Below are 18,326 nucleotides of genomic sequence, written 5' to 3'. Positions count from 1 at the left end.
TTTTTTGGAGTCAATATTAGTTTCGTATCATGTTCCAAAACTAAAACAGACTGTCCAAAACCTAACGCTAAAAAGAAACCTATGTAAGTAAATAAAAGTTATTAAGCAGAGATGCTTTGGAAAACACTGACCGGCGTTTAAAATGTTTTTCTGTTAAATGTTTAGTGTACTTAGAGCATCTGCAGTCCAAAAGTGTGTGGACAGTACATCTAAAGTTATGAGTCCCGGGCAACAGAACACCGGTGTAGGTCCCAAACCTCTTCCTGTGCTGGCTTAAACCAATATTTACTTTAAGCCAAGATCGCTCTGCTCACAGTAAAAAGAGCCTCCGTGTTGCCTAGAGACTAGTGCTGCCAAAGAAAAAACACACACCCCAGCTGCATGAACAAGAGTTCATCCTTGACGGAGTGAGAATTTAATGCTATTTTGCTTTCTTCTTAACTGCAATAGAGTTCCCCTAACAAAGAAAAATCAAAGCTGCTGGAAACATCACATTCAACCTGCTAAGAACACTGTTGAATGTACAAGCATGTTACAGGCTATCAGAATATATGTATACATGACAAAGACTCCTGTAAATATGCATGGTTTAATGATAAAGTGGTATTTTTATTGAGTTTGTTGTTCTTGGGCGTTGAGCACGGATATCAAATCATACTGTACTTTGCATGCAGTCTGAGATATTCATATGTTGTATCCATGGCAACCAGGTGCAGTGGTTGAGAACAGTGGGCTGTCAGTCAACCTCTGGTCATCGGAGGAACAGAAAGAAGCTGAGGTTTATCATGTGATGACGGTCTCCTCCCCTCAGCTACAGGACACGGAACATCTGGCAAGTACAGCGACAGAGCCTGAATTATTTCTTTAAGAAGCAAGAGGGATGCAGTTTCTGTTCGTGTTACAAACAGGAAGCCCAACAATAATAGCTTTCATTTATATTAACTAACATAATTATGTGTGAACGTGACTTCCGTGATTAGACAGCAGGACCTAATATTGTACACACCTTGAATGTAACCATTAGGATTTGATTGGATTGTAAAAAGTGGGCGATGATTTTTTTAATTATTATTTTTCTTTGTCCGTGTGGCCTTGGTGACATCGGCAGAAAAAATAGTTTAGTAACTTAAGATTTTTAATAACTTAAGTTATTGCTTTTTATTAAAAGATAACTATTTCCACCTTAGGCATTTAAGTGTGTAGTAAGGAGGGGTTCATTTCATTATACGATGATAAATGTTATGGTAACATTATGTTTCGGTTGATTTAATTGATCACTTGTCTAATGATTAAAAATATGGTGGAATTTCATATATTTTACACTACCTTTTGAAAGAAGTCTCATATGCTCACCAAGGCTGCATTTATTTGATCAAAAATACAGTGAAAACTGTAATATTGTAAAATATAATTACAATTTAAAACTGTTTTCTAGTTGATTTTTTTAGATGTAATCTATTCCTGTGATCAAAGCTGAATTTTCAGCATCATTACTCCAGTCTTCAGTGTCACATGATCCTTCAGAAATCATTCTAATATACTGATTTGCTGCTCAGTGGCATCATCAGTTCACCAAAAGCCAAGGTTGACGTCATCTACACTTACTCCCTCCACGTGGCGGTCCCGTTTTCAAGTACTTCACACAACTTTTTCCAGAACTTCAAAGCTCATAAGTCTGAATATTATCCAATTTAAATTATATTTTTGATGTGATGACCAAATCCCTAAAAGTTTTGCGATGTAGAAAAACAAAAACTTTCATTTTGAAATCAAAAAAGAAATCAAATGACCACTATAGCCAGCAGAATAGTGACCAGCAATCACTATTATTACATTTAAAAATCTATTTTTGTCAGTTTTTTGCACTGCAGCATGTAGAAAAAGTCACAAAGTCTTATGAAAAGCAAACTTTTCTTTAAATTGCGAATAAGAACTTAGTAAACTTGTGTTAAATATAAACTAATTTAGCGTTTTGAGAGATACTGAGCGGATTCTCACTACCGGTAACATAAACACCTCTGATTGGTGATTGTTATTATTAACATAAATCTGTGAGATTGGCTACAATACTCAACTCTGCAAAATCACATTGTAAATAGGCACATTGGCAGCATCGTTGAACTCTCATGACAGGATAACAACCAGATCTCATTAATTTACTGTTAATTATATGTGAAACGTAGTAATATAATATATCTGTATATATATATATATATATATATATATATATATATATAGACAGATATCTCAGTTTCAGTAATTTCAATAACTGTTTCATTCAATTTAAGAATAAAATTTGAAAATAATAGGATCAATAATTGAGTTCCTTGTCCTCAAATCCCACACAAAAAAATGCTTAGGCTTGTATATTCTAGATATTATTACATTCATAGGGTATATGTACGAGTGGACCATCAATATGTGGTCTCTGGTTTCGCCCTTCAAATCTGATTATCTGAGCAACATTCCAGAAGCATTGGGACTTTTAACTGTTTGTTAGACTCTGCTTTTCTGTGCTTGTTCCAGACAGACTGAGACCGTAGCACTTTTATTCAAGTTATTATAAAATGGTAAGCAAATGCCAGTTGTCTGTGCTGTGTAATTTGTTCTGGGTACATCTGAGTGTTCCGCTAATTTCCGCTCAGGGACGACCTCTGTCCCTGATTTTCTCTTAATCGCAAAAACAAAGTGTTCTCTTTAGTGGTGTGTGCAAATTCTCGAGACCCTCATTAACCCAGGATTCTCGGTCTGTAGGTCGCCCATATGTGGAGATTTACCCCCCTGAATGAGGGCGATTAAAACAATGTTTTTCCCCTCTGTTCCCTGTAAAATCCCTCTGAATACAGTGTCCACCCGACGCCCCTCTCCTCCGCTATTGTCCTAGTCTCATCTCCTCTCATTTTTTGTGTTTAGAGGTCCCAGACAGCACAGGCGGTTCATAGACCTGCACCAATCCTGGTGAGGCAGTACGAAGACAAAGAGGAACCAGGTACAAAAACATGTCCACACAAAATCCCTAATGTTTAAAGACCCAACTTGGTCTTAAAAATATCAGTTTTCTGCAAAAAAAAAAAAAAGTAAAATGAACATTTTGAAGATATACACATCAACTTTGCAGTTTTTCTCTTCTGGAAAACAATGATTAAATAGATTTTTCAGATTAGGTTTTTCTCAATGTATTAAAAACACAGTATTAAATGGGTAAATGGTATGGAGGTGTTCTAGTAATTACTGACTGACTCGAGTTAAAAGAGCCCAACCTCTATAAATGACTAGGGTTCCTAGCTCAATGTAAATCAATGAATGTGCCTCGATGTAAATCAACGTGTCATTCGTGTCTGTATAATAAAGCACGCAGGACGAGTTTGTCTCAGCCTCACCTCAGTAAAATAGTTTTCTTTGCAGCCTCTAGATGGCAGTGCACCTTAAGGGCAACCGTCTGCATTGTTCCTTTGTCTTGGTCAGAGCATGATTGTCCACTTCTATCTGAGGTGTGTGTCCTCTCGTCTGCGCGTCAGGGATGCAGAGATGCTGGAGTCAGCTTTATAACTTTCAGTCAGGTGTGAAGGGGCACAACAGAAGACAAATATCTTAGTGACAGCAGGCGCTGAGATGGCATATGCATCCTTTATTTTGAAGGTTAGGACCAGTTGGACAGGTTGAGTTTTTGCATGGCTATATATAAAATGAACTTTTTTCTGTTGTAGTCATACTCCCTCCTTAGTATAGCCAGGCCATTTATGGAAAATAAGCTGTCATGGTTATGATGCCACAACCATAAACATATGTACACACATGCTTAACACATTTAACTCTAAATGGCTGTTTGTGATATAAGAAACGATGGCAGAGAGAGAGAGACGAGAGATGTGTGTCTGTTGGACGTTAGAGTGTTGTATGTGTGCAGATGCAGGACAGCTCTGCAGATTAGACATAATGAAATTTGAGCTGAGAAAGCATTCTCTCTGCCCTGTGCTTTTTATTAAGTCTTATATAAGAGAACATTGTGAGCTCTAGTACTCGTCCTGAACTGATTACCCGAATTCACTGACCAAAAACACCTCTATCTCAACAGCTGACAATTAAATCTATCCATCCATCCATCCATCCATCCATCTATCTGTCTATCGTTCTATCTATTTTTCATTCTATCATTCGATCTATCATTTTATGTATCTATCGTTCTGTCTATCTATTTGTCACTCTATCTATTTGTCATTCTATCTATCTATCGTTCTATCTATCATTGTCTATCTATTTATCATTATATCTATCTATCTACAGTATCTATCTATATATTATTTAATCGTTCAGTCTATCACTCTATCTATCTTTCTATGTATTTGTCATTCTATCTATCTATTATTCAATCGTTCTGTCTGTCATTCTATCTATGTATCTATCGTTCTGTCTATTTGTTATTTTATCTATTTGTCATTCTATCTATCTATCTTAAATTTGAACACTGCAGCCTTGTCACACAAACTTCTTGGCTTTTTGCACTTTCAGTAAAGTTGAAAAAAATTGTTTAGACAAATTTTCCTTCTACTTCTGATTCTAATTGACAAAAATTCCTTCAATAATCACTTATGCATGTGTACAATAACGCCTAATGCTGAGTGACATTAAAGTAAACCTTGAAAATTGGCCTTTTCCTTTTCTTTGCCTTCTGTGTTCTGCATCCCTTCTTCTTCCATTTGCCATTTCATTCTTTCCCTTTTTCATTTGTCGTTTATTTTATTTTATTTATTTGTTTATTTGAAAAGGGACAGCACACTGATCAACATTCAAAACAAATGTAAGCGTACCCGAGTTAGCCACAGGCTAGTTTTCACAGGCAGTCCCCCTGCCAGATGTTATTAGGCATCCTAAAATACAACCCCAAATCAGAAAAAGTTGGGACATTTTGTAAAATGCAATAAAATCAAGAATCTGTGATTTGTTGATTCTATTTAACCTTTTATCAACTGACAAAAGTACAAAGAAACGTTTTCCAATGTTTTCACTGACCAACATAATTGTATTTTGTAAATATGAACAGATTTTGATGGCTGCAACACACCCCAAAAAAGTTGAGACAGAGACCAAATAAAAGTGAAAAGATTATCCAAATTAGATTATCCAACTCTTTTGAAACAGTCCACAATGAGCAGGTGAATTGGTAATAGTTGAGGGTATCATGTTTGGGTATAAAAGTGCGTCTCAGTCTTTTTAAGCAAAGATGGGTCATGGCTCATCACGTTGTGCCAAATATCATGAGAGAATTGTCAAACAATTAAAAAATCACATTTCCCAATGCAAGATTGCAAAGCATTTATGCCTTTTATCATCTTCCATACATAATACTGTCACAAGATTCAGGGAATCCAGAGAAATCTCAGTCTGTGTTGGGCAAGGCAGTAGACCTCTGTTGAATGTGCGTGACCTTTGAGCCCTCAGATGGCATTGCACAAGATACCATCATGCTAATCCGTTAAATACAGCCAAGTGCTCAGGAGTAATTTGGAAAACCGTTTTCACTGAACACAGTCTGACTCTGCATTAAGAAATGCCACTTGAATCACTGTTACGCAAGGAGAAAGCTTTACATCAGTTCTATGTGGAGATGCCGGCGAGTTCTCTGGGCCTGAGCTCATCTCAGATGGTCTAGAAGACAGTGGGAATGTGTGCTGTGGTCGGATAAGTCCATGTTTCAGCTTGTTTTTGGAAAAAAACGGACACCGAGTTCTCAGTCCCAAAGACAAAAGGGACCAACCAGACTTTCACCAGCGACAGGTGCAAAAGCAAACATCTGTGCTGGTATAGAGGTGCATCATTGCAAACGGTATGGGTAACTTGCATTATTGTGAAGGTACCATTGACATGGAGGTATATATTTGGATTGTACAGAGACAAAAACTGCCATCAAGATGACATCTTTCCTGGGAAGCAAGACAATGCCAGGCCTCATTCTGCACATGCTAAAACTGAGTGGTTTCAAGACACTCTGCACCATAGAAGGGATGTTGCCTGGCTGTTTACTGCAGTCCAGATATATCTCTTATGGAAAATGTACGACCCATCATGAAATGGAGAATCAGGCAAGGATGACCACAGACTGTTGAGCCGCTGTCTTGTATCAGACAAGATTGGGCAAATATTCCACTAGCAAAACTCCAACAATTAGTATCCTCAACTCCCAAATGATTAAAAAGTGTAATTAAAAGGAAAGGTGAAGTGACACAGTGGTAAACAATTCTCTGCCCCAACTTTTTTGGGGTGTGTTGAAGCCATCAAAATCACATTTTTTTCATATTTACAAAAAACAATTATGTTGGTCAGTGAAAACATGTGAAAACTTTTCTTTGTACTTTTGTCAGTTAATAAAAGGTTAAATAGAATGAACAAATCACAGATTCTTGATTTGATTGCATTTTACAAAATGTCCCAACTTTTTCTGATTTGGGGTTGTAGTAAACTGTTATAATACAATAAAATTCTTTATACAACAGACAAAAGGTAAAAAATTACAGCGTTAAAATCACAAACAATCGAACAAGATGAGCAGATAAAATCTAAAAATAGATGATACAAGTCGTTATGTCGTTCCCTCTCATCTATTAGTTAAAAATTTCTGCTCTGTCCTGCAGACCTATACGTCCTCACATATGTATTTGACATATAGTTCCAGATGCACTCTTTCAGTGCCGCCCTGTCGCATGTGATTATTGTGCGATGAGAGCCAGTGTGTGCTGACGGGTGAATGGATGTGATTAGTGTTTGAACGTCAGCTCGTTCTGTGTCATTACATTTGCTCTGAGGATTTTCCCCTTTTCTCTCTCAGTGTGTAATTTGACGCACCAGTGCAACAGCAGAAAGACCGGAGATGCACCTGTGTTTGAGTGCCTGCAGTTACTTTTTTTTTTTAGTCGCCTGGACATTACGTACGTACACATGTTTGAGAGCCCTTGTCTGCTCTGTTTGGAAAGTCGTCCGTTTAAAGGGATAGCTCACTTTAAAATTGACATTCATTCATTTACTCACCCTCATACTGTTCCAAACACAAGAAGATATTTTGAAGAAAAATATCTAAATGGTTTTATCCATATAATAAAGTAAATGGGTTTCCATGTTGTTTTGGACCCCACTGACTTCCATTATATGAAAAAAAAGACATTCTTCAACATATCTTCTTTTCTTTTCCCACAGAAGAAATTAAGTCCGGTTTGGAACAGCGTTAATTTTTAGGTGAACTGTCTCTTTAATTTAGACATGCGGTGCTATTGTAGCAATCACAAGTTAGCTGTTTTGCTCAATTCCACTGATGTTTTGTTCTGGTCATGAAACTAATTACAATAAACAGGCCATATACCTTGACAAAAGCCTGTCTGTTATGTCTTTTCTATCACTTTCTCATCAGTGCTCGCACATGCAACCATTTGTGAGTTTATAAAGAAGGTGAGTGCACTGAAAGTCGTCACTGAATTCACACTGCAATTCTGTACTGTAAGAACATGACATTAAAGCCTTCTAGTCACAGCTTTAGCCCAGACGAAGGGCCTTGAACAAATAGAGCTTCTGTGACTGCGATCTGCACCTCTGCCTGATGTACAGATGGGCCAATTGTGTTGTGTAATAAAAGGCGTAGTGTGGTACTGTACAGCCAGATCGGCGCAGACATGACCCGGGCAGCGTCCCCTGGTTATACAGCTGCTCTCTGCGATGACTAAATGGCTGCTCTGTTCAAGCGTCCCAGTTCAGCCGTGACATTGAGGTTGAAAAGCGATTTAAAGATGCTTTTATAATGTTGGCCGGTGAAACTCCTTGAGGATATGGCAGATGGAGTCTTCGTAATTGGGGTTTATGTAAGAATTTGACTCTGTTGTTTGTGGTTTGCCATTTTGAATCAGTCAATATTTTGCTCTTATAAGGTTATAGTTTGAATTATTCATCAGTGACTTAATAATTTATATATGAATAAAATGATCTATAAAACTGGTGTTCTGAGTTTGCAAGTATGTTATGTGGTTACTTGGATGTTCTGGTGGTTGCTTGGTAGTTAGGCCTACATAGTTCAATTTAGCCTCAAATTTCTATGATTTTATTACACACGACTTTAGTTTCTCCTTTTATGATGTGTTTTACCTGTTTTTCAGAGATATTTTTACGTTTAAAAAAAAATGTTTTATCTGTAAATATATATGCAGGGTTAGAAATTAACTTTTTCACTCACCGATTTGGGTACTAAAAAGTTACCAGCCATTCAGAACTTCTACTAGCCAAAAAGAAATTAACCAGATTAACTATGTTACACTATATATATATATATATATATATATATATATATATATAGACGATGAATCGATTTGACAGCATTTTATTTAACCATTTAATTTATTCAAAACAAAAGGGATTTGGAAATGCATTGTTTTTGTCCATTTTTGTGATGTGTATTCAAAGAGAGATGATTTATAGAAATGGAAAGTTGCACAACCAATGAAAGGGTCTCTATCCCGAGGTGAAAGTGGACATCCGTTGAACACTGGGCTCTTGTGTGTGAAATATTGGCCCCTCTGTGGAGCACAGGAAGGGGTGAGGGCACACATCACATACACATACACATACACACACACACACATACACACACACACACACACACATACACAGCCCGCCTCTCGAGGGCCACGCAGATAAACTGTTTCCAAGCTGCTCAACCGTTCTGTTTTTACTGGGATCAAAACATCATTCAAGGAGCTAGGCTTTCCAGGAGAGCCATGTTAACCCCAGCTCTGTGTGAGCCCTCTTCCTTCATCCGTCATGTCCAGTTCTTCACTAGAACGACAACATACCTACAGCTATACGTGTGCCGAAAGAGAACAGCTTACTGTGTGTTTAGCTACTATGCGAATATGTGACTTGCATGAATGTGGTGCAGAATTTTAATGCTAATATGAGCTTGTTGTTATGCAAAGCATTCAGAAATAATCACGCTTCGATGAAGTCACCATGTCGGTTTCTTTTCTCATTTCAATAGGCTTATTCCCAATTGTGTGGGTATGTGTTTTCTGTTTTGTTTTTTTGTACGTATAATATTATTTTTTGCAGTTGAAGCATTCTTTAGTTTTTATTTTCAAGTAGAGATGTCACTAGCACAGAGTAGATGATCGGTTGCCAGGGACAAAAATAATTAGTATTCTTATAGATATAAACTCACATTCAAAGATATATTTTTGAAAGAAATTAATACTTTTATGCAGCAAGGACATGTTAAATGAATCAAACGTTTCAGTAAAGACATTTAAATTGTCTAAATATATTTCAAATAAATGCTGTTCTTTTTAACTATATTTTTCAGGTTTCTTTGATGAATAGTAGAAACCTGAAAAATATCATAGTTTCCACAAAAATATTAATCAGCACAACTGTTTTCAACATTGATAATAAGAAATGTTCCTTGAGCAGCAAATCGTCATATTAGAGTGATTTCTGAATGATCATGTTGAGATGCTGAAAATGCAGCTTTACCATCACAGGAATAAATTATAAATCAAAATAGAACACTTATTTTAAATTGTTTTTCATTTCACTTCCATTTTATTTTTGAATTGTAGTATATATTATTGTATTTGTTTGTATATAACTTCTTGTCACATTCCTTGATGTATAATATTGTTCTCTTTTTTAAAGGTACACTACTGTGTGTAACCTTTGGCCGGGCTGAAGATGCTACTGTAACTTTACACGTTAATAGACGCGGTACTTCCTTGAAAATTAATTCCAGCACCGCGCCACAACAACCACAATGAAATGACCCTTCACATATGGCAATTCATCTGTTTAATAAAATAACTTATTCACCTGCTGAGTAATAAAAACGCCATCTCCAAAAAGCCAAGTCAATGTTGATTCTTGTTTTGTTACGAGCTCAGCTTTTTGCCAGCAGAAGCTCCTCTGCTCAGCGTTTTTTTTTTTTTTAAAACCGATGATTCACCAGAGGTTGGAGATTTAGCTGCTCTATGTCAACCTTTCTCACTCATTGTTACAACTAACCTGTGCCACTACCCACACCATACACGTCAAAGTGGCCGCAGCAACTCAACTTACGAATACAAGGAGACACATGGGCGAGTGACATGTATGCAAAAAAAAAAAAAAAAACCTCCCGCCAGGTATAAAATATAAACACTTATAATAGGCTTCCCATGTGAATCAGGGTAAGACAAAAACACGTTTTGGAAGAAGGATTGATGGATTTATTTGTTAAATATATTTATGTTATGTGCTATATATGTATGTATATATATGTATATATATGTATATATATATATATATATATATATATATATATATATATATATATATATATATATATATATATATAATGCGCACACACACACACAGGGGTTGAGCAAAATATTGTGAATGCCTGGGAAATAGACAATATTCCTTGAATAAGGTGTTTTACCACCTTTTTGCCTTGGGTATAGCTTCCCACCTTGAATAGATTTACATTTTTGAATAGTCTCCATTTATTCAATTTGAAGGGTCAGAAACAGGGCAGAAAATGGTCATGATATTCTAAATTACAACTTTTTTCAATGCAGGAAATTTGACTAAACTTTGACTTTGTACGGTCTTTTAAAGTTAGGCCTTAAAATGCATAATAGAAATAGTACATCTTTGTCTTCACTTGAAATCAGCCTGATATCTCTATGACGACCTCTGAAGCTGGTGTTACTCTATAAATCATTGCATTATTAATATTTTTGTTTTAGTTTGTGCTCGCAGTGGGGCGTGATCTTGTTTTTCCTCTTCAAACAGCAGTCTAACGCAAACAAACAGTACACACACTGAGACGCCGTCTCCGCTTTTCACTTCTCATCGCATGGCTCCGCACAGAGATGAGAGGAGATTATTTACCTGATGTCTGCTCTCAGGTTTGTGGTGAAAGAAAACCACAACTTCAGTGTGTTTGTTTAAACAACTCACCCGTCGGCTAATAGCCGACGACTTATAATGTTTTTGTATTCGTGTGCAGTTTTGCATAATCGTAGGTCTAGTATTAGTGCTGTTGTTTTGCCTCAAAACGTAAAAAGTAATCGCCACATGAAACGAGAATCTAATAGACTGACATGTTTAAATCATACACAAACGTTTGGCATAAATGCTACATATTCCTCCATTGCAGCTGTAAAGGGCTGTCGACAGTTTAAAGCTGGCCGAAACCCTAGCCAGGAGACCACAAACAGGCCTGAAATTGGTGCTATGCTTTTGCCATGTTTTTCTATTAAAGCAGGAAGTAAAGGAATAACAATCAAACCCAATGAAAGAATAACAAACCAGCAAGAAAGTTGGATTCTCTCTTTGTCCTCACACAGGGCCACGCCGTCCCATCCCCCTGTAGTACTATGGGCCATTCGGATGTAAACTCATGGTTCAAGAGCTCTGGAATAACACGCTACGTAAACAACCCCGAAGAGTTGAGGTGAAGACAGCCAGTCTCAGTTTTGCAGTCACCCAGAACCCCACTACAGATGAATGAATAGAACAAGACAGGGAAGCTTTTGAACACTGCCTTTTGCTGCAAATAAGACTCGTCTGGTCCAGATATGTCATCTCAATGACCCGTAACGCTCCCCTGTTGATCTCTACATATCTAAACAGAGTTCAGTAGTGACCATTCACTTACAACAACTCCGAAAATGGCGGGAGGAACCATCTTGCTCTAAACAAAACAGTGGAGGGCCATAGGCTTAACTGGACTTAGTGAGTGTTTTTATTTGCTCAGTATTTTACACAATGTAGTTATGTGGCTGGTTAAATTCACATTTCCCACAAAATGGGGACAAAAGAAGAGCAACTCATGTTCAATGATTTTGCTTTGCTCTTCCCCACCCAGTTTTATGTAACGTACTTGACCTGAAAAGTGAAAGTCTTCTCCTCTGTTTAAAAATGCTGGAGATTAAGATATTTTTTTACGCTTGTGTGCTGTCATTTCAGAACAGCTGTACTTAAAAAGGCATTGATCAACCAAGCCAAACGCTGTATTTGATTTGTACACTCTTTGTAGCTTAATTGAGAAGTCACGCAGGGCGATACAAAGCTGCCAAGAGAAAAAGCAGGACTGAGAGATGACAATGCAAATCTGCAGGCCGTTGCAGAAATTGACTTTTTTTGAAAATTTAATAATACCATAAAAAGTTTGCATAATACACATCAATGTACACTGCTGTTCAAAAGTTTGAAAAGTCTTTTATTGTCACTAATGCTGCATTTATTTGATAAAAAAAAATACAGTAAAACAGTAATACTATGAAATATTACAATTTAAAATGTAGACCTGTTTTCTGATTGAATATATTTAAAAATGGAATTTATTGTGATGGAATTTTCAGCATCATTATTCGAGTCTTCAGTGTCACATAATCTTTCAGAAATCATTCCAATATGCTGATTTGCTACTCATAAAACATTTATTATTATTATTATTAATACTTGAGACCTTTTATTTTGAATGTCCAAAATAACAGCATTTATTTGAAGTAGATTTTTTTGGGTAAATATTTACAAAAGTAAATATCTACTGTTGCTTTTGATCCATTTAATGCATCCTTGCTGAATAGAAGTATTAGTTAAAAAGCATAACTCTATAAATAAAAAGAACATTATTTTACTGTCAAAAATGATGTTAGCAATTTAACAATGTTTTGCTGTAAAAGTACGTTTTGTCTTGTTGAAAAAAATATAGCTTTTGAATATTGTAGACAAATGATATAATTCATATTTTAAGAAACCATACATTTTACTGTAAAATTTTAAGCATTATGTTAAATCTAATATGGTACGGTAGCTTACAGTTAACCAAAATTTTTTATTCTTTTTTTCTTTTCTAAGTTTTTTTTTTTTTTTTTACAAAACCTGCGCATCATGGTGGCAACTTTTGCAGACAAGCAGCGCATTTTCTTCAGAATGCGTAAAACTCTTAAATTAGCCACCATTGTCATCAAAAAAAAGATGATATCAAATTAAATTTTATATTTTCATAGTAAAAATAACAATAGTAACCATGGTATTTTGGCAGACACTTCAGTTACCTTGGTAAAACAAGACTGTATCACGTTTGATTTGCATTCAGACTGTGTTGTCTAGCTCTCCTCTAAACGGTTTGTTTTGTCAGCAGGGTGTGGTATGACAGTGTCAAGTGTCTGTGTAAGATGGGTAAGTGATGACTGTAGTCAGTCTGTTTGTCAGTAGTTCCACACTGACTCCTTATCTGCCGTTGATTGACAGAGACTCTCCTGGCCAAGTTCTTGTTTATCGTCGCGCTCCATCAAGTTTTTCCATCTCCTGACCTGCAAATGCTGCAGAGCGATTTGACGCCACAGTTACGGCTCGCCACCCTGCAGAGTCACAGCGGCCGTAACACAACCGTCACAGGGTTCAGCGGACAAAGCTCTCAGATCACTTCTCAAGACTTTTATGGCTTCAGTACTGCTAAGCTACTGGGATTTTGCAATGCCGTATTAGATGTTGTAATGGTTCACAGTAAAATTGCACCACTGTTAGTCACTGAGCATGCTTGTGCTCGCAAAGACGAAGCTTGGTTCCCCTTTACTTGAAGTTTGGGTTTATAGTGCAATTTAAACATATTCGCAATGCAATGAAAGTGCAACCGAGCTACAATGTTTACATATATTCAAAAATCGTTGGTTGGTAGGTAGGTATTCAATAGAGAGATACGATGGATGGATGGATGGATGGATGGATGGATGGATGGAAGGATGGATGGATGGATGGATTGATCTCTCTTAGAAAAAAATCGGACTTTCAAGATTTGAAAACAAATCAAGATTTGTCCTTATTTCAATGCACGCTTAGAGTTTCTTTTTTATGTATGTTTGTCAGTGCTCTAAATGCCTGTCATGGTAATTGTTTGTGCTGTTTGTGTCTAGTTAAGAATAAAACCCTCATCCAGTTGTCCAGTGTAATCTGAGGAAGGCTGAGAATCTGATGTCAGTCCGTCCAGCTGTTCTGACATGTCTGTGTCTGAACAGCTGCTGAAGGCCACTCACTCAGGCCACGCATATCATTTTATTGTGTCTGTTCTGGACGCTGCATGTTTGAAGTTCCTTGCCATGCCTTTCTGTTACGAGAGCCCTCTTCCACTGACGCCAACTGGCCGGGTGCGTCCCGGAAAAAGGCTTGTAGTCTAGGAAATTGTGTTTATCACCAGCCATAAATGTTTTGTCATATTACTGACTCTTGTGCTTTCTATAAACATAGTTTCTGGCAAAATACAGTGTTATTTTTTTTCAGTTATTGTTTTTGGTCATCTAAAATCCTAATGAATTGATATTCATTAATTGAATATTCATTTTACTGTTTATATATATATATATATATATATATATATATATATATATATATGTGTGTGTTTTTTTTTAGTTTTTTTTTTTAGATTATACACTGCTCAAAAGTTTGGGGTTCTTAATATTTTTATATATTTTTGAAATAAGTATTTTATGTACACCAAGGCTGCATTTATTTGATCAAAAATACAATAAAAGCAATAATATTGTGAAGCATTATTACAATTGTAAATAACTGTTTCTATTTTAATATATGTTCATATGTAATTCATTCCTGTGATTGTAAAGCTGTATTTTCAGGATCATTACTCTAGTCTTTAGTGTCACATGATCCTTCAGAAATCATTCTAATATGATGATTTACTACTCAATACACATATTATTATCAATGTCAAAAACAGTTGTGCTGCTTAATATTTTTGTAGAAACCATGATACTTTTTCTTCAGGGTACTTTGATGAATAAAAAGTATAAAAGAACAGCATTTATTTGAAATATAAATTTTGTAACATTTAATGTCTTTTAATAAGTCCTTACTGGAGAAAAGTGAATTTAAAAAATATATATATTTTTTTATCTTTCTGCCCCAAACTTTGGAATGCGTGTGTATATAATTTTTTAATATTATATATTTTTATTTTGGAATATTATGAATATTAAATTAATATCATTCAGTTGTCTAATTTTTACTCATCATGCCCACCTTTTACCAAACCCTGTGGTTTCTTCTGTGGCAGATTTTCACTGAATAATGTTCACAGGTTCACTTTCCATACAGTGTAAACTGTGGCTTGTTTTGTTTGAGTGGCTTGATGTGCTTGACAACTTCTGGTTCCACCAATAGCATGAGTTTGGTGCGGGAACTATCTGTTTATCTGACCAATAGCAGATAAGGCCGTTTTTGGGCAACCTGTTTGAAAACATCCATTATTATTGGAAATCCTTTTTAAAATTGTTCGCTATATATATAGATATTTGTTTTTGTTTTTTTTTAATTCGCTTGAAATTGACATTTGACATTTTCCTTAACAGACTATAAACTCTCACTTCTCTTTGTTTTGGGAGATGTTACAGCAGGAGTATCACGCAACCCCGTCTCATCCTGTCAAGCGTGAGATCAGGCGTAGAGATAAGGTTCCCCTCACAGATGGATGAGTGGAGATGAGAGGGATAGACTTTTGAAAATGAACCGGTTTTGAGTGCGGCTGTGCGCTCCAGTAGTCATCACCTCTTCACCCCTGACTCTCCTCATCTGCCAGACGGAGTGAAGATGGGGGCTCATCCCGCTTTGATCAGCCGAGCCAGGCAGCGGCGCTAAGCCACGCGGCAGAAGGCCTCGTCTCTGCTTTCACAGGTGGAGGAGCTGCCTTTCATGGGATCGCTCCCGTTACAGTGCGCAGAGGTTTCAGCTTCGGTTTGTGTTTGATGATGGGCTGAGTGGCAGCTACAGTCATGCTGTCTGAGCAGATGGACAGATGTGTGTCCTCCTGCGTGACACAGGCCAACATGGGCCCACATTACAGGAAATTTCAGGCTCCTGAGTAATTCTGCTGTCGTTGGGTGCAGAGATGACTAGCTTCTCAGATGTGATTAGTTGATGAAGTGCTTTCTGGGTGGACAGGTTTAACTAAGCTTTTTATTGCTGTATACACTACTGTTCAAAAGTTTGGGGTTAGTAGTTTAAAAAAAAAAAATTATTTTATTCAACAAAGATGCATTGCATTGATTATTTATAATGTCACAAAAGTTTTCTATTTTTAATAAATGCACTTTTATTCATCAAAGAATCCTATAAAAAAAAATGTATCATGGTTTCCATAAAAAATATTTAGCAGCACAACTGTTTTCAACATGCAAGAATTAGAAAATCCAAATCAAAGGATCATGAACATTGAAAGGACATTGAAGACTGGAGTAATAATGCTGAAAATTCTGATCAAGATACTGATCATTATATTTATAAATAAATGAATATATATATATATATATATATATATATAATATATTATGTATGTATGTATGTATGTATATATATATATATATATATATATATATATATATATATATATAATATGTATGTATATGCATATGTTTTATCTGATTTTATTTATTTATTTATTCATATATATTATTTATTATATAATAATTATATATATATATAGATATATATATGTGTGTGTGTTTGTGTGTAAATGTGTTTTATTACACTTTTTTGTATTTATTTTTATGTTTTATTTATATTCCTGAAAAAAATAGATGGCCAATCAATAGGCACATTGCCTCGCTGTTAAGTAATATTTTGAATAGCGATCATCAACTGTAGAGATGAAGAGCAAACCATAACCAGTTTTTTTTTAATAAGAGCAATAAGGCACTCTACTTCATGATGTAACGCATGACTTCTTGTGGCTTATAACTTTATTTTATGCTGGTTCATTTAATTGTTTCGCCCCTTTGACATGGCTCAGTGTTTTTTATCATAGGTGAGTGTGTTTGCGGCTAAATTCCAGACAGTCATGAGTCTCTCTCCACTCATCTGTTTCCTATCGGACCTGTTCTCACTGCCAACCTGTCAACCTTTCCCTCTCTCCTACTTCCATCCCTCCCTCTCCTCCCTGCGGGTGTACTGGAATGGACCCCAGTGTCCTATCAAATCCTGGCTCACACCCGATTCCCTACGACCAGACCGGCATCTTGAATCTATCAGTGCTGTCACATGATCACGTCCAAGTTCTGCCACATCTAAGCTCTTCCTAACCTTCTATACTCCATTCTTATTCTTTACCAGCCAAGCATGGTCAACATCAATAAAACAATTTAAAAATCTTAAATGTCACTTTTGATCGTTATTTTAAATTACTGCCCCCAAATTTTTTAATAAAAAATTATATGCTAGTATGTAAATTATTTGCATCACTGTAAGTTACATTTAAAAGGATGCCCCATCATGCATTGCAACAGATCCATGTGTTGCGCTTGCCAGCGATACGTTTCAATCACACATAGATGCCTTTCCGTCCCTCCCCCTCATTCCAGATAATTTTGGCTCTAAGGACAGATGCTGTCCTGTTCGCAGATGGCTGAGAGTCCGGGCTGCTCGCCCACAGGCCCACCCGGGCACCCCTCACTGATTACAGCTCCTCCTGCGGGGCCGAGGCCCCCACATACCTGCGATACGCTCGGCGGGCCCTCAACAGAGGAGCGATCCAGACTCAAATGGCCTGATTGGAGCTGACGGCTTACTTTTCAAAGGCATGCCTGTTAATTACCAAATCTGAAGCTCTGAAGGTGTGCTAAGCCAATATAACGCTTTGCTGGCTGGGCTAGATAGTAAATAGTTTTCAGGTAAATGTCATGTGATCTCCCTCAAGTCTGCTTGATTCCTGGCCTCCATCATAGAGTTTTTGTTGGGAGTTGGTGGGAAGTGGCGCTGCATGAGAACGCAGATCTAACGTACAGCTTGAGGACACACACATCAAGAAAGGGCGTGGACAGTCAAAAACGTTTGTAGATATCAAAGCAGTTTTGGTATTTCCCTTCGTTTTTGCTCTAAATGATATTTTTCTGGAATAGTGCAAGCTATGGGAAGGTTTCCTAACTGCTTTTTTGTGTTTATAGTGATGCTAAAGTGGTCGTATCATGAGAAATCATTTAAAAAAAGGTTGAAGTGGAAAACATTGTAACTTCCATAACTTCCACTCTAGTTCCACCCTAGTAAAATCTAAGCTGCAAAAGTTTTTACCTATTTTTGTATTTAAAAATTGGTTTATAGTCAATTTTAAAAAGAACTCATGGTGAGAAATTAAGCTTATCACCAATCTTAATTCTTCATTATACATTTCAAAATACTATCATTATACCATTTAAATATACTATTATACCATTCCAGCTGCTTAGCTAAACGATTAAATCATTTTAGTCCAATTTATAAGGCAGTGTGTAGCTTATTTTCTTTAGTCTATTGTAGTATGTTCAGAG

At 36.5% G+C, this 18,326-nt stretch overlaps 1 protein-coding gene across 6 annotated transcripts in view; it reads left to right on the top strand.

Moving 5' to 3' along the window:
• kiaa0586 (KIAA0586 ortholog) overlaps window positions 1-18,326 on the top strand; it is a 121,238-nt gene that overhangs the window by 90,848 nt on the left and 12,064 nt on the right. For all 6 annotated transcript variants that reach the window (XM_077238964.1, XM_077238963.1, XM_077238962.1 and 3 more), the window contains 2 exons: window positions 711-832; window positions 2,914-2,989. In XM_077238964.1, the coding sequence (XP_077095079.1) occupies window positions 711-832; window positions 2,914-2,989 (198 nt within the window). The remainder of the gene's footprint in view (window positions 1-710; window positions 833-2,913; window positions 2,990-18,326) is intronic.

Source organism: Siphateles boraxobius, unplaced genomic scaffold (genome assembly GCF_051911475.1).
Source record: "Siphateles boraxobius isolate OS27281-9 unplaced genomic scaffold, OSU_SipBor_1 22, whole genome shotgun sequence".
Lineage (NCBI taxonomy): Eukaryota > Metazoa > Chordata > Actinopteri > Cypriniformes > Leuciscidae > Siphateles > Siphateles boraxobius.
The sequence above is the reverse complement of the archived record's forward strand: the minus strand, read 5'-3'. Positions and strand labels throughout refer to the sequence as shown.